Source organism: Poeciliopsis prolifica, unplaced genomic scaffold (assembly GCF_027474105.1).
Source record: "Poeciliopsis prolifica strain line A6 unplaced genomic scaffold, Auburn_PproV2 SCAFFOLD145, whole genome shotgun sequence".
Taxonomy (NCBI): domain Eukaryota; kingdom Metazoa; phylum Chordata; class Actinopteri; order Cyprinodontiformes; family Poeciliidae; genus Poeciliopsis; species Poeciliopsis prolifica.
This window is the reverse complement of record NW_026562520.1, coordinates 356990-384510: the sequence shown is the minus strand read 5'-3', so window position 1 is coordinate 384510 and position 27521 is coordinate 356990. Positions and strand designations below refer to the sequence as shown.

At 41.3% G+C, this 27521-nt stretch overlaps 1 protein-coding gene across 1 annotated transcript in view; it reads left to right on the top strand.

The window, feature by feature from the left end:
• The window catches only part of LOC129355771 (protein O-mannosyl-transferase TMTC2-like), a 28448-nt gene extending 5733 nt beyond the window's left edge, over positions 1 to 22715 (top strand). The window contains 10 exon segments of the mRNA XM_055025387.1: positions 2 to 79; positions 2299 to 2413; positions 2763 to 2848; positions 4969 to 5153; positions 6264 to 6342; positions 8829 to 8950; positions 12537 to 12618; positions 13361 to 13475; positions 15826 to 15889; positions 22137 to 22715. Of these exon segments, the coding sequence (XP_054881362.1) occupies positions 2 to 79; positions 2299 to 2413; positions 2763 to 2848; positions 4969 to 5153; positions 6264 to 6342; positions 8829 to 8950; positions 12537 to 12618; positions 13361 to 13475; positions 15826 to 15889; positions 22137 to 22316 (1106 nt within the window). The 3' untranslated portion in view covers positions 22317 to 22715.
• Positions 22716 to 27521: the final 4806 nt, after the last annotated feature.

Sequence of the window (27521 nt, the reverse complement as noted above, 5' to 3'; positions counted from 1 at the left end):
GAAACCGTGGTGAGGAATCAGGACTGGCAGAACGAGGAGATGCTCTACAAGTCAGGGATCTATGTCAATCCTGCTAAAGGTAAGACTGTCCTGACTGCTGAAATGATTACTTAATAATTGTGATTAATGGTTTATTGAAATAACCGTCAACTAATTTGGTAATGAACTGGAGTTTACACACTCTAACAATCTGCTGAAAGAGTAATTAAACTAAAACTGTACAAAAATATATACTTTTTACATTTAAGATGAAAAACCTTTATCTGTGAATATATTCTACTCCTGGCAGTTTCAGCTTCACGCTGTTCAAATTCTGTAAAAAATATATATATTAAGCTTCTTTTGCTATCCAATCATTAACCCAAAATACAGTCAGCAGATTAGTAAACAGTGTTTTTTCAGCTGCAGATTTTTTTTTGCTACAAATGATCAAAGAGTGTGTTATTGCAATCTATGCAATAAAATCTTTATTTTCTTATTTTAAAGGAATTGAATTAGTTGCTTATTTGCATCTTTGTTGAATTGAAAATCTGTCAAAATCAGATTAATCATCAAAATGATCAATGACTAAAATAGTCTTTGCAGTCCTAATCGTTTAATTGTTTAAACTTAAGTGCATCCACAGTGGAGCAAACATCTCTGCGTCCAACACGTCACGTTTTATTGCCTGAATAACTGCAGGACGTCTTCCAGCTTTCAATGTCTTCTTGTCTCCAGCAGTTTTCTGCAATACTAAATAATTTAAAGTGAATTTGCTTCAAAATGTCTCCTTCACTCTGGATCACCACAGATAGATGGAGACCTTCATGCACAGAGTGAAAGCAGGATAAAATGAATTCTGCATATGGTGTCAGTGCAGCAGTGAGTTAAAACGGAGTTGTCAGTCTTGATGACGTATTTTCTCCTACTTTCCTGCCGTTTTCTGCTCAGAACGCGTCCCTGCCCGTCCCCGTCTGTCACATCCAGCCGGCCATAAAATATTCAAAAGGCTTCAAACTAATCAGACGCAGATTTAAACCCAAAGCTAAGTTTGCGGAGCTGCTGAGCAGTGAAGCAGGCGTGGGCCTCACGGCGCAGCAGAAGGACACGTTGGGTTTGCTAATTTCCCTTTCAGATTCTGCAGCGGAGCTGAGGCATGACAGCTGTTTGCTTTGGCAGGCCAACACGGTAGCAGCAATGTCCCGCCTTTCATTCAACAAAGCTAATATGAGACTTGAAGGGAAACCAACATCAGACACACAAACTGTTTGGATTGCTGGAATCCACACAATCTTCCTTAAATAGAAAAAGTGATGCAGGCTGTGAAGGAAACAGATCAGTCTGGATTTGTTTTAACTTCTCCTTATTGACTAAAATGTTGATTAGATTCTAAAGACCAGGACGGATTTAATGACTGTTTACCATTATATTGTCTCTTTGTGAGATTCATGTTGACATGAAGATCAGTGACAGTTTATCCAGCAGACCAAATATATTCATATCATTCAGAATTTACGTGATATAAAGATCCAAATATTCCATGACAGATTTGACATAATAAATGTAGTAAAAGCTTGTTTGTCATGATTCTATGCTTTATGATTATATTTCAGTTTCAGCTCTTCTGCTGATTTGCCGACAGCAGAGCTAACTTTTCATTTAGCCTTTCCTCTGACTTTGAAACATTAACAACACTTAGTTTTCTCTAAATGAATTTTTCTTTTGTTTTCACTGAAGCTTCAATACAAACAAAGAAAAACTTGTTTTTTCATCAGAATAATATTCCCGGATTATAAAATTGATCAGCAGAACAAAAACTCGACACCGACAGCAGGTATTCTGTGAAATATTGTGATTTGTTAATAATAACTTTGTGGTGCTCAGGTCTTATTGCCAAATAAAATCAGAGTTCACATAAAGTCCATGTAGTACATGCAGCATTATTGCGTTTTAATCTGCGTTTATTTTACACTGATCAAGGCTCTTTTATAAACTTTTCGACTGTATTCAGTGTAAAAACCGAACCTTGCCTGTCAGTCTCTGCTCCCTGCTGTTAGCTGCAGTTCATTCGGCTCTTCAGCGGCGCTGCGGCGCTCTTCTTTCAGGCTCAGGCTCTGGAAAAAAGGGTTTTTCTTACATGGCGCTTCCCTGCAGAGCCATTTGTATGAGATCAGCAGCTGCAGCAGAACTGCATCGTTTTAGACGTTGAACCTGAGATAAGAAACTGCTTAACAAACTTAATATTATTACAAAAGGTCCTTCCTGTTTGTACCAAAGTCATTGAGCATTTAACTAACCTTGTCCTCTGTGACCTGTCAGCTTGGGGCAACCTGGGAAATGTTTTGAAGAGCCAGGGGAAGATGGATGAGGCTGAGCAGGCCTACAGAAACGCTCTGTATTACCGCAGCAACATGGCCGACATGCTGTATAACCTGTGAGTATGTATTTTCATCCTGGTGTGCTGTTTGGGTTTATCTAGTTCTTGTGGTGATGTCATTGTTTCTGTAAAGTGGCTGCAGAACCGGAGACAGAGTGCATTTATCCCAGCTGTTCTGTCTGAGAAATTGCCCTCTTGTCTTCTATTCCCCATCGTGTTGTTGGGCTGACAGGAGTATTAATGATGCCGTTTTAGTCAAAGAGGAAATGTAGAACACCAGGATTCCTTTGATTCCCACTCTTATCAGCTGTTTTTGTCTTGATGTGGAGCTTTAGCTCTGCACGCTGCCTGCGCTGAGCTGCAAACCGTCTCACATGTCGTCCTGCTTTCTCTTTGTCTGCTCCAGTGGTTTGCTGCTGCAGGAAAGCAACAAGTTCTCCGAGGCGCTCCACTACTATAAGCTAGCCATTGGGAGCCGGCCAACGCTGGCTTGTAAGTACAGCTCTTGTCTTTTTATTGACAGCCTCCAGCCCTGGTGGTTGTGGCTGTGCCGTGTCCAGGCAACAGTGAACAAAGGCTGTGGTTATGTAAAGGGAAGTAATGGATGGCAAAGGGCAGTGGGTCTACAGCAGAGCTGAACATTCAGGCACAGCTGTGTGACCAGCTCTCTGAGCCCGCGTATGTCAACAGATCAAGCGAATGCATGATGTCATTCACCATGAATTCGGGCCGCGGCGCTCTCTGCTTTCATTCCTCTTCAGCCTTTTTCGGCCTTTTTCAGTTTTCTCACCTTCTGCTCCGTTATTTCATCCTCCCAGTTCCAGGCTGCGGTCAGAGACAGATAAACACAGTCCTGAACGTCTCGTCCTTCCTCCACCGGAGTAATTGAACATCTAATCAAGCTTGTGATAAAACTGGGAAATTCTAATTCAGCAATTATCCAATTTGCAGAAGCTGATAGCAGTTAGTTAATTACTCCAAGCTGCTGACACTTTGAACGCAGAATGTTAATGCGACAGTGTTCTTTCCAAGGTTACACCATCACTCAGTGCCTAATTGTGAGCCAACGAGGACACATTGTTGGGTTTTTATTCAGCCCACATCTTATTCTCTGATGAGGAAAAAAGGTTTTGTTTGGCTGCTTTGTAGGACGGATAAAATTGGGTGATTTTTTTTCTGTTAACTTTGTGTTTTGTTCTCAGGTGTTCAGAGTGAGAAATATTCAAAACATAAAATGATATATATTTCTGTTCATCTCATCCCTGTGGTTGAATTTAAATATCTCCACTCAAAATTATTAACAGCAGTGATAAATTACATCATAAAGTGAATTAAAACTTTGTTCCCATTCTGTATTGATTTGTATTTCGATGCTGGAAAAGTATAAAAACTTACCTGGAAAATTCTGGAAAAGTGCTTAAATTTCACTGAAAGTCTGTTTTGTCTTTTTGTTTTTATTCATTCTTCTTCACAAAGGAAAGTTTTTACTGCAGAATCAAGTAGAACAGATGAAAATGTGCAGGATGAGTAAAGAAACAAGATGTTTAACTCCCAACCCGTCTCCTTTTCCTTCATAATGCTGTGGCTGTCTTCAAGAGCCTGGCAGATTGATCCGATGCGTCCAGTTTATTTATTCTAACCACCAGGCTTTCTTTAAAGGGGAAGGTCCTCTGAGACTAATTACTCACCAGCAGGTATTGATCAGAAGATCCCATCTTTGTCAGTTGCACAGAAGTCCAAGTGCCTCCAGATAACTGGGCATAATTCCTGCAAACAAATAGAAAAGATGGAAAATTTCATCCAGATCCTAGAAAAACTCACATTAGAAACGTTTTTGTTTTCACAAACAGGGTTTCAGGAGTTTAACAAAAACTTAAAGTTTCAAACATTCCAGCGTTGATTAGTTCTAATCTGATCCAACTGCAACAAGAAGAATAGAAATTTTTTTCTGTTTTCCCCAACAGAATAAAACTGCTATAAATCTCAGACTGCGTTTCTCTTGGGTGTAATTATGTGCAGCCTGGATTTAACTAGAGATGATCAAATGCAAAAAGCATACAAACAACTGGATAATCCATCATGAGATATTGTCTTACGAAACAGATCGTTTTAATATCAATCCCAGAAAATTGTCTGTTTCAAACAGAAATTACCAGGAAAGAGATGGAAAAAAACGTTCATGACTTTATTTTACGGTCTTGATGAAACATCTTCATCAAGGATCCAAACCTTCTGGGTCAGGACACGTTTCTGCTGCCATGAAAGATAAAGCAATAAAACTGGTTGGGCTCAGAGAAACGAATCTGCAGCTGTGAGGGACGTAATATGATTATGGAAATCAATAAACAGCCATCACTGAGCTGAGTGCTGTTGGATCGATCTGTTTATGCGGCACCAGTCCACACAAGTCATGTACAAAACGCTCAGGCAGATACATGCAATAATTCAGTTCAGTCTATTTCAGGCCTATAAATGCCATTCAGTTGGTCACAGTCACATTTCTGTTCAGTTATAATGCAGTAAAAAGCATGGAGACCAAGTCCATCAGAACGATAAAACGCCTGAATCCGGGGTTCAGCCTGACCTCACCTGCTGCTTGCTTCCTTCTGCAGCCGCCTACTTGAACACGGGCATCATCCTCATGAATCAGGGCCGTCTGGACGAGGCCAAGCGGACCTTCCTGACCTGCGCCGACATCCCCGACGAGAACCTGAAGGACCCCCACGCCCACAAGAGTTCAGTCACCAGCTGCCTGTACAACCTGGGCAAGCTGCTGCATGAGCAGGGGCAGCAGGAGGTACCAGAGCGAAACGCCTTCAGCAACCTGCCAGCAAAACCTGAGTTTCCACTGAGCCTGAAATCACAGTTTGACTATCAGGAAGTGAATTGGCTTCATGGAGACATAATAAAAAAACTGGTGATATGATCAAAGGTTTTGTTGCAGGTTTTTTGGCCGTATCAGAATTGGTCTGTTTTTGGTTCTGCACTGGAAGCACTTGTTACGGATCAGATGATTAAACCACAAAGTCAACAGGAAGTATTTGGAAGATCACAATATACTTTAAAATGACTTATTGCATATTCACAGAATCCGCAGCTCTAATAAGCTGGATTTACATTTTTTTCAAAATAGTGAGAAATTTCTAGTTCTAAAGTGAGATAAATTAATTCATTCTTCAAATTTTTAATGTAAATTACATATTGATGTTATACTTTGTACAGCAGTGTAGATCAATTTAATGTTTTTATGTTTTGTCCTGATAAATGCGGGAACTGAAGTTCTTTTCATTCCCTTCATGAAGGACGATTTGAAACCTCAGTAAACTGAGATGAAACGCAGGATGCTGCTGACGGGCCTTCAGGGGATCCTGAGGAAAACATTTGCTTTTATACGGACATTTTTCTGTCATAAGGGACGTTGTGTTTGCACAGATAATCCTCAGGCTGTTCTGAACAAATTCACTCTATTTCACGCCCCTGGAGACCCAGAGGGCTCGGCTTCAATGGCCGTTTTTCCAATGCTGAACATTTATATTGAGCATAAGCAGTGATGCTGTAGATTTGATCTACAGCATCATCTAAAACTGCCCCCATTTAAACTCGGGGGTCTTCTGAGGTCAATTGGTTGACATGCATCTCATCCACTGTGTCGCCGTCAGTAACTAGCACTGCTCTGGTTGTGCTAACAGCCGTGACGCGCAGGATGGAGGCTTTGTGCTCAGCTCTGTCTGAACCACCCAACCGGAGACCCCCGATTCCACGCTGGGTATTCATGTTGGCCGGACCCGGACGCGCCGGAGCAGTTCCCCAGAGCCAGTTTTAATGTTTTTTATTTGGGAGGGTCTATCTGCTTTTTCTTACACAAACATCTCCACCTTCTTTTTCTCATTTCTTTGTTTCTTCACAGGAGGCGATCTCCATGTTTAAAGAAGCGATACAGAAAATGCCAAGACAGTTTGCACCGCAGAGCCTCTACAACATGCTGGGTGAGTGCTGCTTTTGTTTCAGCATCATGACAATAAAACAGTATTACTGTTCCTTTAAACAGTGTGAGAAAGCCCACATTATGGTAATTCACTGTTTGGGTTGATACCTGTGAACCTGCATTAACACTCTGCATCCCTGAGTGCAATGGACAAGCGAAACAGGATATTTAGCAGAATAATGTTGAAATGCTGACACAGTTTTCATTGGAGCTAATGCTAAAGTGCTACATTGATAGAGTATATTTGGATCTAATGCTAAACACAATATTAGTTCAGTGGAAACTAATGCTGAATGCTATACTAACATGGTATTTAGCAGAAGCCAAGAAAAACCCAGAAAAGAAGAAATATTCAGATAGGTCAATAACTGCCTTTCAAAATAAAATCAAAGTTCTCCAATCTCACATTGTGAAATGAGACGTTTGACCTGAACGGGGTTTTCTGACAGAAAGGCCTGTTTTAACAAGGCAGTAATAGATTTTTGTTAACATGTTGAACAGATTTAATCTGCAGCTCTGGTTGTTGGACTGCAGATGTACACCAGCTGTTCTCATTCTTCTGCTCTTGATTTCATTATCTTTCCTCTAATCTTCCCACTTCTTCCTTTCAAACCTTTGCTGTTTAATGTTTACACAGAGAGACAAACAGTTGAAACCTGGGATGTCTGTAATCCAGACCTGGTAATGCCCGGGGCTTGTTTGTGTGTTGGCAGAATACAATATGACAGATCTCTGGAGATTATGTCAAAACGTTGATTAAAGCTCCCGGCACCATTAAGGGGCAACACAGCATTTCAAATGGAGGCACTGGGCCGGAGATCTGTGATTTCTGCTGCTTAGCGCCGCTTCCTCGCTGAACTGATTTGCACATTTGGCTCTGGTGCTCATATCTGTTTCCAGTTTCGCTCACTTTGCTCCTCTCACGCTGTTTGTCAGACGCCAACGAGCAGCAGCTTTCATCAGAGGCAGACCTGGGTGGTAATCTGCACCCTGCTGGTCTCCCTCCAACGCTCTCTGGTGGGCTCAGGAATGCTGCTCACTCTCAGCTCCTTGGACTCAGTGTCACTTCTAATTGCATGTTAGTTTTTGTGCTTATCTCAGACACAGAACCTCTGCCAGGGAGCAGACACATCAATAAAACAGGAGGTCAGAGATAAAAACCTGCAAATAACAGAATCCAGATAAACCTCTCTGTACAGACACTCAGATTAGGTTAAAGTTACAGCAATAATTATTTATTGGAGTAACCGCAGGGCTCCCTTATTGAATCCAAAATGTGGTCAAGGACTCGGGTTGAGTTTCAAAACTTGCATAGTAGAATAGGAATATGAAAAAGAAATGACAGAATGGAAACCTTGAGGTTTCTGAAGAAACCGTTTGTCTCCTATAAATCAGTTTCTCAGCAACCGCATTCATGACAATGTAACATAAATAATGGATCTTCAACCTGATAAAAACAAGGCTGAATAGGCCATATTCTTAATGTCCCAATTCCAACCCGCTGTAAATGTATATGAATTAATGAATCATTTAAATCAGCAGGTTTTTACACACTGCCTTACAGGCTGTATGTAGCTTTATTCAATTCTATTCAGTTTATTTTATTTCTTTACAGCCATTTTACAAAGTCAGTTCAATCACACACACTTTCAGTTCATTATTAAAATTATCTTAAAAATGTTCTGTCCAAGGAAACTCAGCAGCTCAGAATTCATGACTGACATGCATGTGGCAACAGTGGGAGGAAAAACTTTCCGTTAACAGGAAAAAAACCTGATATCTGATCCGGAACGTTTCAAACAGTTATTCAGGCTTTTATCTAATATCAGAACTTTATGTATTTATATTTCTGTATTTGGACATGGCTGATTCAAACTTCATCACACAAAAACAGAAATGCAACAGAAAAACGCTGCAAATAAAAACTGTTTGAGTCACAAAACGTAGAACCAAACACCTGCAATTAACAAAACAAATGTGACCAAAAATCAGCAAACACAGCTGATGAGAAAAGGTTGCAAACTGCAAAAACAACTACATGGATAAAATGTTGCCAACTCGCTACATAATGAGGAAGTCCTCCAGGCCACTAGGGGGAGTCTGTAATCAGTAATATTAGCTAAGTTAAGACGCTCTTCCTTCAGTGAGTTTGCAGCTTTTCATTTTGGCTTTTCATTTTTATGAATTATGGCATTTGTCCTCTTGCTCCTGTTTCCTGTTGCAGAATTCTGTTTGTGGTTGCATCATTTTCCATTTGCTTTTGTTTTGTTAGTTGTATGTTTTGTTTTTATTTTCTGGGATTGCAGTATTTTTTGGTTGCAGTGTTTTTCCGTTGTGCGTTTTGAAGCATCCGGCTCTTGCAGCCCCTTGTTGCCTCTTGCACCTGTTGGCCACCGTTTGAGGACTGTCACCAGAAGAAGAGCAGGAAGCAGTTTGGTGTCTTGGTCTGTGACTCTGTGACCCCTGATCTGACCTTTTGGCCCGCAGGTGAAGCCTACATGCGCCTGAACAAGCTCCCTGAAGCCGAGCACTGGTACAGGGAGTCGCTGAGAGCCAAGCCGGACCACATTCCTGCTCACCTCACCTACGGAAAACTCCTGGCCATCACAGTAAGACCATATTTGAAGCATTTTGCACTAACATAAGTAATCTGGATCAAACTCAGCTTACAGGACATTCTCTGTTTTAGTTTTAGCTCATTAGCTCTTATTTCACAGTCATGTTTCTTTGGGAGGTTTTTTCCATCACAATGTTGATACTGGTGGAATGAAGCTGCGATCCTCCAGATCTACTGTCCTGTGATTTTTCCACTTGTTTCTTCTCCAACATGCCAACCTTTCATTCACCCTGCAGAGCTGAATGAAAGGGGATTCACTGCTGCTGCAGCCGAACCGGTTTGGGTTTCACCTCAGCATTGAAACCTTCTTTCAGTGAAAACTCATTCATGTTGTATCTTTGAAGAAACAGAAAGCCAACTTCCTAAAACATAGTGAAAAATAAAAGGTAGTCTCTTGGCTTCTTTCTGCATCTCAATGAGAGGAAAGTTTCCAAAGATTTTACTTTTATTGAGTCTCTCACTGTCTGGCCCTAAAGACGTGAATCAAGACTTTGTTTCTGTTCCTACTGAAAACTTCCAACCTGAACAGAAGATGAAATTTTCTCCTTCTTACTTATTATGCTGCTTCTTAGAAGCAGCCTGTAGGGAAGGAGGATGAAAATAAAATAAAATCAGTTTTCAGTATTGATCACTGATCAGCTATCAAGTGTTTGATTGGTGCATCTCCAGCTTTCTCCTTATTATTATTTCTTGTCCTTCCTCACTTATCAGTCTTGGAATCTTGCAGGAAATATTTGTTCAATAACCAAAACCTAATTTTTTCTCTGAAAAACCTAAAGTAAATCTCAATGCTGGTTTCTCTGCTGTTAAATTAAGAGGAAAAGTTAAGCTCTGTTTGTAATTAACTTTAACCTCTAGATCCATATTCATCGCACTGTGGGGTCGGCTGATACATCCATGCAGAAACTGAGGAGTAAAACCTCATGCTGGTCGTTCAGAGGTTCTGTTCATTTCAACAGATCCAGAAAAGCAAAGCAAAACCAACAATTCCATTTACATTTACATCATTGTAATAGCAAAAGAAAAAAGTTTTAATCTGAATATAAACCCTTTTGTTGCTTAAATAACCTGCATAATGAGTTTAAATTGGGTTTTGAGCATCAGGCTGGATGAGTTTTCTGTTTCTAACAGAGGAGCCAGCATTCGCTGTGTGAGCTGCTTTGAGGTGAGAACAGAGTTCAGATCTTCAGGACGATCATCTGAACCGTGTCTGGATGCCGCTGCTGCTCCTGCCTGCATGCAGCTCCTGCCTGCATGCAGCTCCTGATTGCGGCCTGTAGCTGCCGCGTCGCATGTCAGCAGTGTTTAAAATGATCAAACGCAGAGCAGGAAGTGGTCCGACCTGCAGCTCTCAGGCTTTGCTCCCTGTGGAACAACTCTTCATGATGAAGACACTTCAGATGCTGGCCGGGTTTCAGGTTCACTTCCCCACAAGCTGCAGGGAGGCTGCAGGATGACGCTCTGCTGCAGGGTCACACAGAGGTCACACAGGGGTCACAAAGAGGTCACACAGGGGTCACACAGGAGTCACACAGGGGTCGGGTGAGGATGGTGGCACTGAGCTGGTCGCTGACATCTGAAGCGATGAAGAAGTTAATTATGAAGAGCAGTTCTGGGTTTCAGGTCATGACGGCGGCGCCTGCTGGGATGCATGTTGTCATTTTTCCGTCATTTTCCGTCACTTCCTCTGCGAAGACGAAGCAGACATCAGAGTCGGAGCTGCAGCTGCAGCTCGTCTGCAGTCAGGGATGTGAGGTGTGAGGAGTCTGCAGTGAACTTGGCTTGTCTGGAGCCAGAGGAAGAGCGCACACAGCTGCTTTTCTCATTCGTCTTTTCAACCCCCTCTTGGCTTCATTATGCTTTCGATTTTCTCTCACAACAAGAGGAACAGAAGCTAACAGCGGACTCATCTCGGAACATTTATTTGCAAAAGTTTCTCTGCGTTTTCCTACCTCTGAGGACGTTGTTCTGTTTTTCTAAGCCTGTTCTCATTCATGCTTTTGGGCCTTAAAGGCACCCATCCCTCCATCCAGACCAGAACAAAAATGCACAGATGTGATACTGCTCAGTCGTGAACTTTGACCCAGACTCGTATGCCACCAGTTCAGCCTCCTCTGGTAAACATGTAGCTGATTTTCAGATTTTTACAGCAAAAGATGTAGTTTTTAAATGGAGCGTAACTCACTGTATGAAACTTTGAATTTGATTAATTGCAGGATCTGTAATTAAAAGCTATCGACAAATTAAGCAGCATTTTCTTAATGGTGAACCAGAAACAGATGAAAGCAAAGTTTCCAATGGAGACTTGAACCAGCATGAACTCATTTTCCATCCACACAGTCAAATTATGGAAACATGATTCATGAACTCAAGTGTTCAAAGTGTATCTTGTCCTAAAGTTCATAGGTATGTTTGTTTTATTAATGCATTCTCATTGGTTGATTTCTGCACATGTAACTTCACTCACAGCCAGAACTCAGTGTTGCAGTCTGTTCAGTCCGCCTTAATCCAACTCCAGTCTGCCTTAAACCAACTCCAGTCTGCCTTGATTCAACTCCAGTCCGCCTTAAACCAACTCCAGTCCGCCTTAAACCAACTCCAGTCCGCCTTAAACCAACTCCAGTCTGCCTTAAACCAACTCCAGTCCGCCTTAAACCAACTCCAGTCTGCCTTAAACCAACTCCAGTCTGCCTTAAACCAACTCCAGTCCGCCTTAAACCAACTCCAGTCCGCCTTAAACCAACTCCAGTCCGCCTTAAACCAACTCCAGTCCGCCTTAAACCAACTCCAGTCCGCCTTAAACCAGTCTGCCCTCCTGCCTTAATCAGGCCAGGAGGGCAACAGGTTGGTTTGACTCTGAGCAGAGTGAAAGGGAACCACAGCAGCTGGATGGAGCACATGCTGCTGTTTTTGTCTCTAGTTGAATTGAGTCTACTGGGCTTTCAGGTGTTAAACATCCTCAGATTTTCTGCCTGCTCTGGTCAGGCTGAGCTGTGATTGGTTCCTTGTTCCAGCCTGCAGAGAGTAAAGGAGCTCTGTGCATCTGAAGAGTTTCAAACCGGCTGTTCCAACCCGGCCAGCCTCCTGTATCGATTCTCTCGTCTCTCTGAAGGCCGGAGTAACCGGCCTTCAGAGTTTGTTCCATTGAATAAAACTTATAAATATGCGACTCTGCAAGTCCCTGCAGACCCATAAGGTTCTCTGTGGCTGCGCTCACACACTTTCCACACACTGTCCTGTTTCATCAGGCACACACACATGCTGGCCTCCGGTGCTTCTGCTCTGGAAGTGTTTCTCGCTCAGATTAAAGCGGATATGAAGGAGCCTTCTCTGGGCCAAACATGACACCGTGCACTTTTGACGGATGACACGTGAGGAGGAGAGAATAACACTTGTGGTTCCCATGTTTCATGTCCGTTTATTGGGATTTATTGTTGCAGCAGTCTGTGGTTGAGGTGGGGGCATTCGGTTCATGCAGAGGTATCTGGGCTGCAGAGCAGACCTTGGTGTTTTCATAATGAGCACTTTGAGAAGTGGGTGCAGAAATAATGACGCTGTTTCTAATCCTTCTCTCTCAGGGGCAGAAAACAGAAGCTGAGCGCTACTTCCTGAAGGCCATCCAGCTGGATCCCGCTAAGGGCAACTGCTACATGCATTACGGTGAAATTTCTGTTTTTATTTTAAATTGACACATCCTGACTTCTCATTCAGTTATTTGATTTGGCTTTTAAGACGTTCTGGACAAAGGCAGGAATTTATACATTTTGGACGCCTGCTTGGACAAGTGTTTGTTGACCCTTTTGTCACGTCTTCCTCCAAACATCAAGAATCTCTTTCTGTGTGGTTCGAGAGCTTTATGAGGACTGAGGATGATTTCCTCTCATTGTTCACTTCGGTTTGATGCGGACTTGGAACGTGACGATTTCAGCGTCTCTCTTGTCTTCCATCATTTTCAAATCTCTTAAAAACATTCAATTTGATTATCAAATTAATTAAATCATATTTTTCTCTAAAGATGTCAGCGGACTGCCATTGCAAGAGGCTTTTATTACAAAATATAAGTAAATTATATGAATGAAGATGTTATAGGACAGGGATTTTCAAACTGAAGACTCTAGTGGACCTCAGAAAGCTGCAGGGAAGATCAGAAAAAGATATAAAAAGTTCAATAAATAAATAAAAGTTATTTTTTACCGATGCTGGTGAAATGATCCCATCAGAGAAACTTTCACCAAACATCCACTGATCTATCAGGTCAGATAATCTGCACTGACCAGACAGGGATGGTTTGTAAAGATCCTATCTGGTGTTTCAGCCTGAGCCAAAGGAAACGGCGTTGCACCGCGTCCCTCTTCAGGACGATCTGCTCCTGTTTTAACACGACTGCTGTTTTCTCCTGCAGGTCAGTTTTTACTGGAAGAGTCTCGGCTCCTGGAAGCAGCGGAGATGGCGAAGACGGCCGCCCGCCTCGACGGTGGGGAGTTTGATGTGGTGTTCAGCGCCGCTCACATGCTCAGGTAAGGCCTTCAACACAGACCTCTCTGTCTTATTTTTAGTTTCCGCAGTCTAGGTGCACGCAGATGCTGCACGGTATTTCAGAACGGTTTTCCTTGGCTGGGCTGAAAGCAGTGGGTCTGCACGCTTTATCTGCCTGCTTGATTTTCTTGGCTGGAGGTTGTAATCCCTCTCTCTCTGAACGGTGGAAGAATCCAGAACTGAAGCTTTAACTCATCGCAGCGAGAGATGTTCAAACTTCAGCTGTCTCTGGATCTGAGTCTCGCTTGGAAGTGTGTTTGTTTGATGAGGCTGAGCAGAAAAGCCAGAGAGTCGGTGAACATGAGTCATGATTGGAAAAAGTGTTGATGCTGAATACAACTTCAACCAGCGGCGACGTCTTAGTTAAAACTTCTCATACATCATCGTTGGGATTTTGCAGGATCTGCACCGCGAACAGACTTCAGCGTAAAGACCTCTGGAAGAGTTTCTCAGGCAATGCTTGGGTTGAACTCATCTCCGTCTGCTTGGCATGGGGTCCTGCTCCTCTGCAGCTCAGCCTCTTTATGTGTTTGTGTTGGACACGGCCGTGGAAAGACTACTTGATGCAGACAGAAGTGAATCTGTGCAGGAGAAGAGAAGAGATCACAAGGAGAAGCAGACACTTACCAGTGTGTAAATGTTGTTTATGGCTCTCTGGGGGTTTTGGGTCGTCAGCATTTGGATTCTCAACTAATAATTCCCGCTTGCCTACTTTAGCGCATTGCTGAAAATGTGACTGCAGTAATGCCAGGAAAAATGCTTTAATTTTTAAGGTTTTTGCCATTTTTCCCAAGTTATGACAAATATTCAAAACCATTTCATGGTTAGCATTTGGGTCAAGCCAAATATTACAAAGCAGTTCTCTTTTTAATTCAGAATAAAACAAAAACTTTTTCTTTTTGTTAGCATGTAGCTCTTCTTTGAGGCAGTTTTTCTCTCAGGTGGTTGAATCAGCTGTTCTCTACGTCAAACCTCCACTTCCTTTAAATCTTGAGCTGGTCTTTGGAAATCCAAACAAAGCTGCTTCAAAAAGAGTCTGACTGTGAGTTGACAGTCGGTGACCAAAAGTTCAACACAGATGTCAAAATCTATTGAACAGAAAGTTTACAAAACAGCCAAATATTTGAGAATTTATCTGAATTTATCTGAAGACATTCATATAGGAGAAGCTGAGTGCGCTAAGAGTTTTACAATTAGCAAAAATGTGCTAAATGAATAATTAACTGTGATTTTAGCACATTAGTGGATTACCAGAAATTTTCCCAGCACTATTAATTTCCATGTTCAAAGTGAAGACATTAAATTAAAACCACAAGAAAGCTGATTGGTTATGAACTGCCAGGATTTAAGGAGTCTGACTCTGACCTGAATCCTCACTGATTGGCTGTCAGACGTCCTAAATGAAGCTGTGGATCCAGACGGCCGCCAGCGTTGATCCAGGTGATATCAGGCGCTGCTCGCTCAGCCGTCCAGCCGCTGTCCTTGACTTGGTCAGAGGGAAATTATTTGCTGCCATTCGGGAAAAACCTGCAGCTGTGGAGGCTGGATCTGGTTCTGAGAGAGCAGAGCATTAGTGTTGCTGCTGTTTGAGACTTTAAATAAAACACATTATTTATGTCTGGACTGCAGATCTCATCTCAGGTGTCGCATTTTTAGGTAAAGCGACTTTTCCTCAAATCCTGTTTGTCACAGTGAAATGAGACGTTTCATTTGTATCCGTATCATTTATTCGTTTTAATCTCATGACAAGATAATCATATTTTTTTTTGTCAATATGTTTGAATATATGGAACTGCAACACAAACCGACTACTTATGACTCAGATTGTGTTTATTTGTAGCCACCAGCTGCTTCCACCATCATAGCTAAACATTTCCCTGTTAAAATACCTTTTTATTGATCTGATGTGATAGTAAAATCTTTGAAAACTCTGAATTTGAGATTTTTTATCCAAATGAACTGAAATATGCTGGAAATCCATCATAATATGCTTTTATGTCTTTGAAGTGAATTTCTCTGAAATATCATCCAGTGAACCAAACATCCCAAATCCACTAGAGGTGAATGATTGGACTGGACTAAAACTCCTCAAGTAATAAACCCTCAAGCCATAATAAGTAAATCTGATTTCCATCCTCAAACAGAGTCGAGTGATTTGCAGGTTTCAGCAGAAAGCAGAAAGTTCTCGTAGCGTTTCTTCATGCAGTTCATCCATGTTATTTTCTCAGTGACCCCTGGGAACCAGTAAACACTCCGGGTTCAAGGCCTGGGCCAAAGCCAGCAGCAATAAAAGTGACTAACGATCGCCTCTCCCTGTTTCTCCCTCTTCAGACAAGCCAAGCTCAACGAAGCAGCCGAGAAGTATTACGGACAAGCAGCGAGCCTGAGACCCAACGTGAGTACAACCTTGACTCGCTATTCCTCCTCATTACCTTTTACTGTGATGGACGCGCTGCAATTACGGTCAGACTGACTTTCCAATTTCATTACTGGCCGTTCTGCCCAAACAACAGGATTCATTGTCAGTCCTGCTCAGAATAATGAGTTCTTGGGTTTTCCTGAGCTCAGAGGTTTGCTTGTGCAACATCCATCAACAAGTTCAAAGGAGGAGCCGTGGTAAGCGGATTGGGAAGAATAATGATATGAACACCGAGCCGGAGGACGGGGATCCTGAAGCGAGTCCTGACGGGACAGGTCCGCTTGTTTGGGGGGGGGGTCATCCTGTTTGTTCCCCGGCGCTGATTGGAAACAGACAGCTGTGGATTAATGACCAAATACATCTTTGCATTGTTTTACAGAAATCATAGTTTGGCCTTTTCTGCACACAAACCCGAATAAAATATGAAGAAATGCTGTCAAACAAGAGCAGGCAGGACTTCTCAGAGGTCATGAGGTTCAGATCTGAGTAGGTTTGGTGGTAAAAAGGTGAAGTCAAATTTCTCTCCAAACATCTAATTAAAACCCAGAGAGCAAACGAGAGAAATCTGCCTCATCCTGAACCTGCAAGAATTCAGCTGCAAAACTTTTACAATGTTTTGATGTTTATGGAAAAAAACTATAAAGCATCAGGATCCCAACGTGAGGATGTGACATCCTGTTGTGTCTGTAGATGCAATTATGAATAAAAGAAAACTAGGAAAGCTCCTAAAACTTGCATTTATCAGATGCCATTAGTAATTTTCAGCAAAAGTCAATAAGAACAACTGGAAGGTCCAAAGATCCTCATGTGGCTCAAAAGCTGCAGGGGGAAGTTTGGTCAGTAAAATGTCAGTAATAATGACTGAGAATCCAAAATAGGCAGATCTTTTCTAAAAATAAAGATTTAGAAGGATTCAACCCGTATGGAAAAAAATTGTTTATTAGTTTGAAACTGGAAAATGGAGGAGATTTCCTGTTTGACGTAGTTTATAGAGAATCCAGAGAATTCCCTTGATGCAGAGGATCGGAGCAGAACAGGATCTCCAGGCTGTTAAAAACAGACGCGGTTCTGTTGTGAAAGTCGCTGCATGAGTCAGGAACGTTTCAGTTCTCCATATCAAAACAAGATGCGGTTATGGCTCCGCCTACTGCTGGCTCAGCCTCAGCTCCAGAAGTGGAAACAGACTGTTGATCTGCAAAACAACAGGATCTGTGATTTTTAATCATGTCATTGATTATTTATTCAGTTTGTTGTCACCCAACACATGAAGTATCCATGATGGTTTAAAGTTTTGTTAACTGAGTGAAAAACAGGCAACTGGCAGGATTCGCCGCATTATGAGATGATTATGAAAATGTTTATGTGGCTCTCAGAAACACAAACTGAGAAGAGAAGGTGAATCACTCTCTGAACAACATGATGCGATTTTCACCATTTGGTTCTTATTTCCTATCAACGAGTCGACTTCAGCTCTTTGGATGTGAGAAGCTTCAGTAATTAGTTTTCCTAATTGTGATCAGAGCTAACAACATCAACTAGAGCTAACACTTATAGCTAGTGCTAACACCATCAACTAGAGCTAACACTTATAGCTAGTGCTAACACCATCAACTAGAGCTAACACTTATAGCTAGTGCTAACACCATCAACTAGAGCTAACACTTATAGCTAGTGCTAACACCATCAACTAGAGCTAACACTTATAGCTAGTGCTAACACCATCAACTAGAGCTAACACTTATAGCTAGTGCTAACACCATCAACTAGTGATAACACCATCAACTAGAGCTAACACTTATAGCTAGAGCTAACACCTGTAGCTAGTGCTAACACCTATAGCTAGTGCTAACACCATCAACTAGTGATAACACCATCAACTAGAGCTAACACTTATAGCTAGTGCCAGCACCATCAACTAGAGCTAACACTTATAGCTAGAGCTAACACCTGTAGCTAGTGCTAACACCTATAGCTAGTGCTAACACCTATAGCTAGAGCTAACACCATCAACTAGAGCTAACACTTATAGCTAGTGCTAACACCATCAACTAGAGCTAACACTTATAGCTAGTGCTAACACCATTAGCAGTAGCAAATGCTAAAACAAATGAGAAGATAATGAATGGATGCTTAAAGTGAGTCTTTGTAACAAACCATTGTAATATATTTGATCAAATGTTTTGATCCTATCTTTAAGCATTGTTACCATAACCGGCGTTATGCAGCATCCTGTGTTTTATTTCAAGTAATAAAAACTAAACATCCTGTTGAATGTGTCTCAGATTAAGATGGTTGTTGAACTGACAGTGAATCCCTTTGTAGTCGTGACAATTTTGCTAATTGTGATCAAATGATGAAATCTGAACTGTCAGATGTGGGAAGGTGTTACCAAACTTTTTTATTACGGCTTCACATCTTCCTACACAACTGCAGCAGAAGGAAGATCCATGGAATAATTCACTCAGCTCTTAATCAGCGCAGCTGCTTTGCATTAATCATGTTGCATATGCGCGCTGTCAGGCTGAGAGAACCATTCCCAACCAAGTCCTTCAGCAGGAGATAAATCCAGTCTGATTCTCGGTCAGAACCATCTGGTCTCTGCAACCTGCAGCCTTTTTCCTTCTTATGCCTTCAAATTCTTTCTAAAGTCATGAAGGTCAAGTGTCTCCTCAGTCAGTTTGCCATGTGCTCGGCCGTGCTCTCCTGCTCTGTGCCCTGACAGGCTGCAGTACAGGAGGAAATGAGGGGATGAAGAGAAATAAAGGCTTTTGAAAACAGCAACATTCTGCAGATTCTGGAGGAGCCAGAAATAAAGGATATGAGTAAGAAAAAAAAAAATGTCTCAGATATGTGAAGAAAGGCAGAAGATTGTTGTAGACATGAAGGATTTATAGAATTCAAATTAACTTGGTTTTGCAAATATTTTAAAATCTTTTTCCTCAAATATTGTTTATTTTGTTTATCGTTTTAAAGATTCGAACACAAGTAGATTTTACTTGTTATGCTTCTCTTTAAACTTCTATCTTTATTTAATTCACAGTCAATGTGAATCTTCGCTGTTTCCTCTGGTTTCACTTCAGATTCATTTGAGGTTTTAAACAAGAAAATGAAAACATTTTGAATTGAGTTCAATATAAGAAGATAAGCATTTGTATTTGTTCAGTGATCCTTTTCTTCTCAGCCTGAAGCGAGACTTTAACTTACGCCTGGCCGTATTGAGGCCAGGCAGGTTATTATTTTACCATTTTGTTGTCCAGTCAGGGCTTTTGACTCTCCACATGCACCCAGATTTATGATTAATGCGCCATTTAAACCCATTCAGCTCACAAACTCACGATAAAATGCGACTGCACTTTGAATCTATTAAAGTTATAGTTGTATAATAAACACCCAATTGTCACCTGGAGATGTTGGATGCAGTGCTTGTGTGAGGTCTGTTCATTACTAAATCATGTCCATGTGTATAAACAATCCAACTCAAAGCATTATTTTGTGGTGCAGCCCTAAAGCGGTGAGGTCAAGCTGAAGGTAATTTATTTCTCAAACAGCCTCAGAATCAGAGCAGCCGTTCCGTCGCAAAACTGCAGCTGCTTCTGCAGCGCCAAGGAGCGGCAGGAGATTCAGGATCCTGCAGGAACGGCAGGAGATTCAAGATCCTGCAGGAACGGCAGGAGATTCAGGATCCTGCAGGAACGGCCTGATGTGAGATCGCTCACATCAGGCCACAGGGAAACCTGTAACAACAAAGTTTATCTTATTTGTTAGTTTGATTCTGAACTAGGAAAAGAGAATATATTATTCCTTTTAATTTTCCAATCATAAAGTCTCCCCTCATCTCAGTTTTGTTCATTTCTGAGAGGTGGAAATGTCATAACCTAAATTTGACATATTTCTGATTATTTTGCAAATTATTCCACTCATCCATGCAGACGAGGGTGTTGTGTATTTTCCTGGTACATTGTGACATTTTATAATACAATGTAACTATAACTGTTTCCATCAACAATTTTTTACTTTGAAGTATCGCGGGAGGAAAGATTGATGGAAATAGTAAAATTTGTGAAAACTTGAGAGAGATTTAAAGATTCCTCAGACATGCATGACCAAATCAAAGCAACACTGCAGGTAGTTTGTTGATGAGGGAATGAAGTTTAACATGATGTAAGGCTTTAAAAAGTTGGTTTACATCATTCTGACCCTTTTCTCATATTCTGTTACAATGACAATCTGTGTTTGAGTTTTTTCCCGATGATCTAAACAAAACATTCATCATTGTGACACGGAGAGGAAACTTGTTTGGTTTTAGGATTTTTTTTACCAAGAAATTCTGAAAAGTGTGGCATGTATTTATATTTACCCCTCGGAGTCCTTTATGACACATGCTTTGCTGCTGCTGTGTTTAGAGTTAAAGGTTTTCGTTTTTTTCTGCTACCTGAGCTGTAGCTCTCTGCAGCTCCTCCAGAGCTATCAGGATTCTCTGCTGTTTTTCTGGTTGTCGCTTCCTGTCAGTCCAGGTGGACGTCCATGTCCAGGTAGATCTGCATGTCTCCTCTGATGCTTGTTCTCTGACACCAGAACCAGAACAGCTGCACTCATTCAGAGATGAAATGAACCTCAGCAGATTAAAGAGCCGCCTCAGGATAGCTGCTCAATAATGACATAGAAAACATAGATTTCAAGGAACAAAATGATTTTTCTTCTATGAAATGCAGAAATGCTGATAAACTCAGCAGCAGACATGGAGTTTCTCTGCTGGATGAGGCATTTTTTCCACATCTCTAACCAAAATGGTGATCAGATGTTGCCCCTCCCTTGGCCTACATACTTCTTGGTCTTGACATGATTGCACCCGAGGCACTTTTCCTGTACTTATATCTCCATGATTAATCCGTCACACTGATTATGACTTTGCCCATTGGCACCAGCAGAAATAAACATCTCGAGCCACTTCAAAGCGGCGGCTGCTCCCTCTGACATCAATGGCCGCAGACCAGACGCAGGGACAGGCGGGGAGTCGCTCTCTCCAAACTGTTTGGCCCATCTGAAACGGGGCGCTCGTATCGCCCAGGCTCTGCTGTGATGACTCCACTACGACTAAAGAGCGTATCATGTAACACTTTGAATCGTCTTCAGGATCAGATGGTTGTAACAGAAGCTAAGATGACTGTGACAAAATTCTGCGTTTTTTTTTTTTTGGAGTTTTACTCCCTGCATGTCGTCACTCAGAGAAAAGACGAATAACCACAAATCATTCCCTGCTAAAATATTCAGTATGAGCAGACAGGCTGCATTATTCATCTGCATTGATGTGGTGAAATGTGAATTTCTGATCTCATTATGTCTCCAGTCTCATCAGCTGGAAGCTCCATTATGTGCTTTTAGCTGATCGGATCGATTCGTTTTCAGAATCCAGTCTTCTTTGGCAGAACTCAGTCAGGATCCAACATACTGAGTTAGTAATTAGAAAATCTTCCAAACGCTCAAATTTTTCAGGATTTTTCTACTCCTCTCTTAAAGGGACCCCACACAATTTCTGTCAAATTAAGTTTTTGACTTTTGTTTCCAGTGTCGGACACACAATCTACTGATCCACTGATCTGCTAATTTATTGTTTAATGCTTTTGTGTTTTTGAAGCAGACTTGGATCATCTTAAGTAAATGTTTCAGGATAAATTCTAGTTTGCTAATTTACTCAAGAGTTTGCTTATCTTATAGTTGAATAAAGTTTGACATCTGTGATAAAGTTTTAGTTGTTGACTATTAGAGGTGAACATTTATGCAGAATTTGTGTTTTGCATAAATGTGTTTTGCACATTTCTGGACAATTTAGGTCTCAACTGCTTCTCAAAACAAGCAAAGCATTGTTGTTGCTTGTGCTGGAGACTCCACTTCTACTTTTCAAAGATGTATGTTTATGTAATTGCACATCTGTTTGCAGCCATTTTTAAGTACAAATGTAAACAATGAGTTGGGGGGCGTGGCAACAGCAGCTTATTTGAATTTAAAGCGACAGAGGCGCTAAAACTCACTCTGTTGTTTCAGGCAAACTGAAATCTCATCATCTAAGTTTTTCTGCACGTTTTGTATAGTCCATAGATTTGTCCTAACCTGTTCAAGGCAGCATTGCAGAAAACTTCAAGTGGTTAGTAGCTGCTGTATCATTGAGCTAAATATGTCAGTGATAGCTGATCGGATCCTAAATGGTCCTTTATGTTTGCTTCAGTATCCTGCAGCTCTGATGAACCTCGGAGCGATTCTCCACCTCAACGGGAAACTGCAAGAAGCCGAAGCCAATTACCTCCGGGCTCTTCAGCTGAAACCAGATGACACCATCACCCAGTCCAATCTGCGTAAGCTTTGGAACATCATGGAGAAGCAGGGCCTGAGGACCACGAGTCCCTGAGATCTCCCCCCCGCCTGCACACCATCTGCGCTCCAGACCCGAGGAGACGGGCGGCCTGCGTGTCCTCGTTCTGTTTTCTCATCCAGGAGCGAAGGAAGAGACCGAGGGAGGACGTTTGGAGAGACACATTGTGCCGCACAGCCTCCCCCCACTAATCACCTCTGAGCTCTGCAAACACCTCAGGCCTGCAGCTTTGCTCAGGATTGCTTACAGTCAGGAAGGCCCTGCACGGTATCTGGATTCCTTTCTGCAGATTTTGTTTTTTATTCAAGAATATTTCAAATTAAAGTGAAGCCACAGGTTCATCGCTGCCGCAGAATGAGGTATGAAGAACACAGAGGAGCACTGAAGGACTTTCTGACACATTTTAGATTCACTTTGTGCTTTTTTTCTTGAAAATGAAGGAAAAGGTACAAATGAAGACCTGGACACAATTTAACTTCTTAAAATTTAATTTATAGTCTGCTTTTAAACTTTCTCATTTGGTCACTTTAATTTGAAATTGCACCACATATTGATTCCTAAAGTAGCAACTGTCCTGATATTCAGAGAAAAACATAAAAAGGGAACTCAGAGTAACTATTTCAGCACAATAAGAGTCTCTAAGGCCTCCAAAGGCCTGCAGTTAATCTGACTAATCTGTTTTAGCAAGCTTTGAAATCGTCTTCATTGTTTGGTATTTTTATTCTTCACTTCTAAATATTAAACTACCATCACCATTAAAAGCTGAAAGCTTCAGGTTGCAGAGGGAAAACCTTCCCAGGTACCAGGAAGCTGGAACCACAGAGTCCGAGCAGCCAAAAGGAAAATGCTAAGCTAGACTTTCATCCTTACATGGATCAACACAGTCAGCTCGTTGAAAGGGAAATGTTTAAATGCCTTTATGCTTAGGTAAAGTTATGTCAATGTGTTTGAATAAATATTAATATATAGCTGCCATGTTTTAGTACACAGAGCAACACAGCAAACTGTAGCTCCATAACTCAGTGAGTTTGTCTGGTTATGATTCGGTAAAAGGTTTTTTATCCTTATGGCTGTTCTTAGGTCTCATCTGTATATATTTTGTCTAGTTTTCATATATTTGGTTGTTTTTGTCAGTTTTTAGTAAAAGAGCACCTTCATTAAAGTATGTACAGTATTTGTTATAATGTGTTGGCCCCAGTAATATTCATAGAGTTATTGCTCTGTTACCTGTGATTAGTGATATTAGAACCAGTGGTGGGTTCGCTTGTTAGGAGCAAAGCTCATTTTTAGTTGAGCGTTTTAGCATTTTTGCTAAAACACTTTGAAGTCACGACGTTTCCCCTAAATGAATATTTTCAGAAACATTCTGAAGCACTAATTTAGTCGCCTGGTTTTGAAACTTTCAGTTAAATAAAGTTCATCGTCTGAGTTGAACTTTTTATTATCGACTGTCAAAAATTCTTCAAGTAGTCAGACATTCCTCTTCTTGCTCTTATTTTGAAGACTGTTCCACTTCCTGTCCTCAATAATTTTTCTCAAAACACTAAAATATAAAATTCAGAGCAGTAATTAATATACATTTAACCAGGTGAATAGAATCTACTGACGATTATTTACTTAATTGTCTTAAATAAGTTTCCAGTGTTTTTATATCCACTTATGTTCTTCTCTCACTGCAGCAAATGATGTCCATTCTTTACCCAGAATGCATTGCTGTAGATCTACAGTAAACAGTTTAAAATGTCCAGTGTTTTCTGGACCTTTAGCCAAAATTAGAGTTAGCAAAACTCAACAACTATGACACTGAAGCCATGAGTGAAAATAAAAAAGCAAACTGTACGGTGTGCAATGACAGACTTCACCCTATTGAGGGCGACATACTGAGCTGTAACATGCTGTGACATTGACACATGTTGGGTACCATCATGGTTGAATTTAGCGCTTAAGCATTAGCTTTAGTTCAATGCTATGTCGGTGTAGCAAGTTAGCAGAACTAATATTCATGATCAGAGCTTTGCGGTCAGTGCAGCTCATGGTTTTAGTTAGCAGTGCCCACCACTGTCCAGAGCTAAACCCAGGTACCAGATCTGACTCCTCCAGATCTGACTCCAGATCTGACACCAGATCTGACTCCTCCAGATCTGGAGTCCAGATCTGGACAAATAACTGTTATCTTTGTCCAGATAAACAGTTATCTGGACAAAGATAACTGTTTGTCCAGTTATCTTTCAGACAAAGATAACTGGACAAACTCCAGATCTGACTCCAGATCTGACTCCAGATCTGACTCCTCCAGATCTGACTCCAGATCTGACTCCAGATCTGACTCCAGATAGAGGCGTTGTTAATTGATCGGGATCATGACCTCACATACTTTGTGTGTCTCTTCATCCAGCTGGACCATCGGTGGGCGTGGCGCGGCGTTTTGTGCTGTCAGTTTTTAATCTATTGTCATGTTTATTGCAAGACTATTATATAACACATTTCTTTGTGATCTAGCGGGTCTGGGTTTCCCCATAGAGTCCCTCTTTATGAGGGTGATTAGAGTTTGCTGGGGGCAGCAGCTTCCAGTCCGTCTGTTTGAAATAGACAGGCTGGAAGCTGAATGTTTGTTCTCATTTGTCCCCACAAAGCAGCTGAATCACTTAAATGTTCAGAGTTTATAAAGCACAAAAACAACTGGAACAAGATTAAATATGTCACAAAGTGAATTAAGAAATCTTTATCAAACTGAGAATAAACATGCTTGTGTGTTTTTTATTTTACTGCACTTTAAGGCTCATACAGTGCTCTGAAAAGGTGTTTCCTTCAATGATTTCTGTAGTTTTTTTTTAGATTTACTTTCACTTAAATGTTTCAGAATTAAACAGATGATCTTTCTTTCAGACAAAGATAACTGGACAAACATAAATACAGTACAACTAAAATGATGATTTCACTCTGGTCTGCTATTTTGTAATTTGCAGGTAGCAGAGATTTGACTAGCTTGTTATGTAAAAACCTTTTACTGCCAAATTGATTAACAGATGTCAAGAACAGATGACTTAAACATCCAGCCTTTCATGCTGGAGTCAGGAAATGTTGCCACATAATGAAGGAACACATGTTGTAACCAAGGCACAGTTAGTTAACCAATGTTGGCATCAAGAATGTCACTGAATGCGTTTGCATCATGAGTTCCCCAAGACAAAATCTGCAAAACAAAGGAAATCCATCAGCTTGTTTAGCAGTTCAACAGCAAATACTTTATAAACAGAATATAATGGTAGCTATGCAGCACCAGATCCAACTTTTCTACACAACAAATGTTTTTAAGAGATAAAAAAGTAGCTTTTGCTTTTCTCCCATTTAATATACTGTGCTATGATAAACATTCGGTTCATACTCAAAAACCCTTCAATATGGCTGAAATGACAATTTTTCAGAGTGATTCAAAATTCCTCCCAGACTCATTTCCACATAACCTTTAAATGTCTTCATTATTTCAACTTTCTGGTTTTTGCATGTGTTCAGGTCGTCTGTGTTGATTTTAACATTTGTTTGATATTCTGAAACACCAAACATGACAGAACCTGAAAGAGAAACTTTTTTATAGCACTGTGATTCTCATGAAGGGTCCAACTGGGACGATTCTGATCCCAACTGTTAACAGAACCAGCTGGAACTGTGTTGTTTTTTTCACATGTAAAATGAAGGAAGGTCATTGCATGGAGCTTCTGCGTGTTTCTAGTCGTTACTTAAGACAATTCACAAAGTCGGCTAATGCAGCTATTCACACAACAGCTGCTGCAGGAGACGTGCTGTGATATGAAGCGTCGCATTGTCGTCTGCACGGTGCTGTTCCTTTACTGTGACGGCGGTAAGGAAATGTTAAAGAGTCCACATTGATTTCCTGCCTCCCTCACACATCCACATGCCCATTCCTGGTGTAATATTTAAAGTGTTGATGAGGAAACAAGATTGTTAATGTCTGTAAGAAGGTGTGAAAAGAAAAAGTGTTTTCACTCTGTGGCTCTGCTCAGGGATCTCAAGCAGTGGGCTATTGCAGAAACTTGTTCACAGAGAATTTACTAAATTAAAATTTATTTTGAAATGTGTTGCATTTGTATAAATTATCAGGATTTGTAGCCCTGTTCTCCTTTTTTGTAAAATAAAAACTGAACAATGTGCAAGAAGTTTTTTGGTCTTGTTTTTTCCAGTATATGTGATGGTTCTCCCAGTACATGTGATGGTTCTCCCAGTACATGTGATGGTTCTCCCAGTACATGTGATGGTTCTCCCAGTACATGTGATGGTTCTCCCAGTACATGTGATGGTTCTCCCAGTACATGTTATGGTTCTCCCAGTACATGTGATGGTTCTCCCAGTACATGTGATGGTTCTCCCAGTACATGTTATGGTTCTCCCCAGTACATGTGATGGTTCTCCCAGTACATGTGATGGTTCTCCCAGTACATGTGATGGTTCTCCCAGTACATGTGATGGTTCTCCCAGTACATGTGATGGTTCTCCCAGTACATGTGATGGTTCTACTCTCTGGTTTGGATAATAAAACCAAACTAATAAGTTCTAATAAGTCCAGTTCACTGTATGTGTGTGTTGGGGTCCCTTGATAAGATCGTTTTTATCAAAATAAAATCTTTCTGCCAGGTTTTTACTGCACAGCTTCATTGAGGTGTTTTTCTTGATTCCTGTGGATATTAGAGTAAATGTGCTGCTCTGCAGTGGAGCAGCTTTACAGGCCATTATAAAGCCCTCCCCTCACAAATTTGCTAAAATGTGTCATAAAATCGTCTTCGCTGCATCTCTGTCGCGCTTTGATCTTTCAACAACAAAGCCGACATGTAAATGATCCCATATGGAAAGGGGCAGCAGTGTGAACACATGGCGGCAGAGCGCCGCTTCCAGCCGCCCCCCGCTGACCCGCACCGGGCCGTCCTGTGAACAAAAGTCTCACATGTCTGCTGCCCTGATCCAGCTCTCCACTGGACCCGGCGGTCCTCACTGGACCCGGCGGTCCTCACTGGACCCGGCGGTCCTCACTGGACCCGGACGCCACCGGCGTCTTCTTATCACAACCCTGGTGAGAAACGGAGTCTGTGGAGAAACAAGAACACATTTCATCTTCCATGTTGTACAAAGCAATTGAAAGATTTATTTATTGTCTTGCAGAGCCAGGTGCAAATCTATAAATAATGTGACTAAAAAAGTAACATTCTAGAGCACTGGTGTCCAAACGTT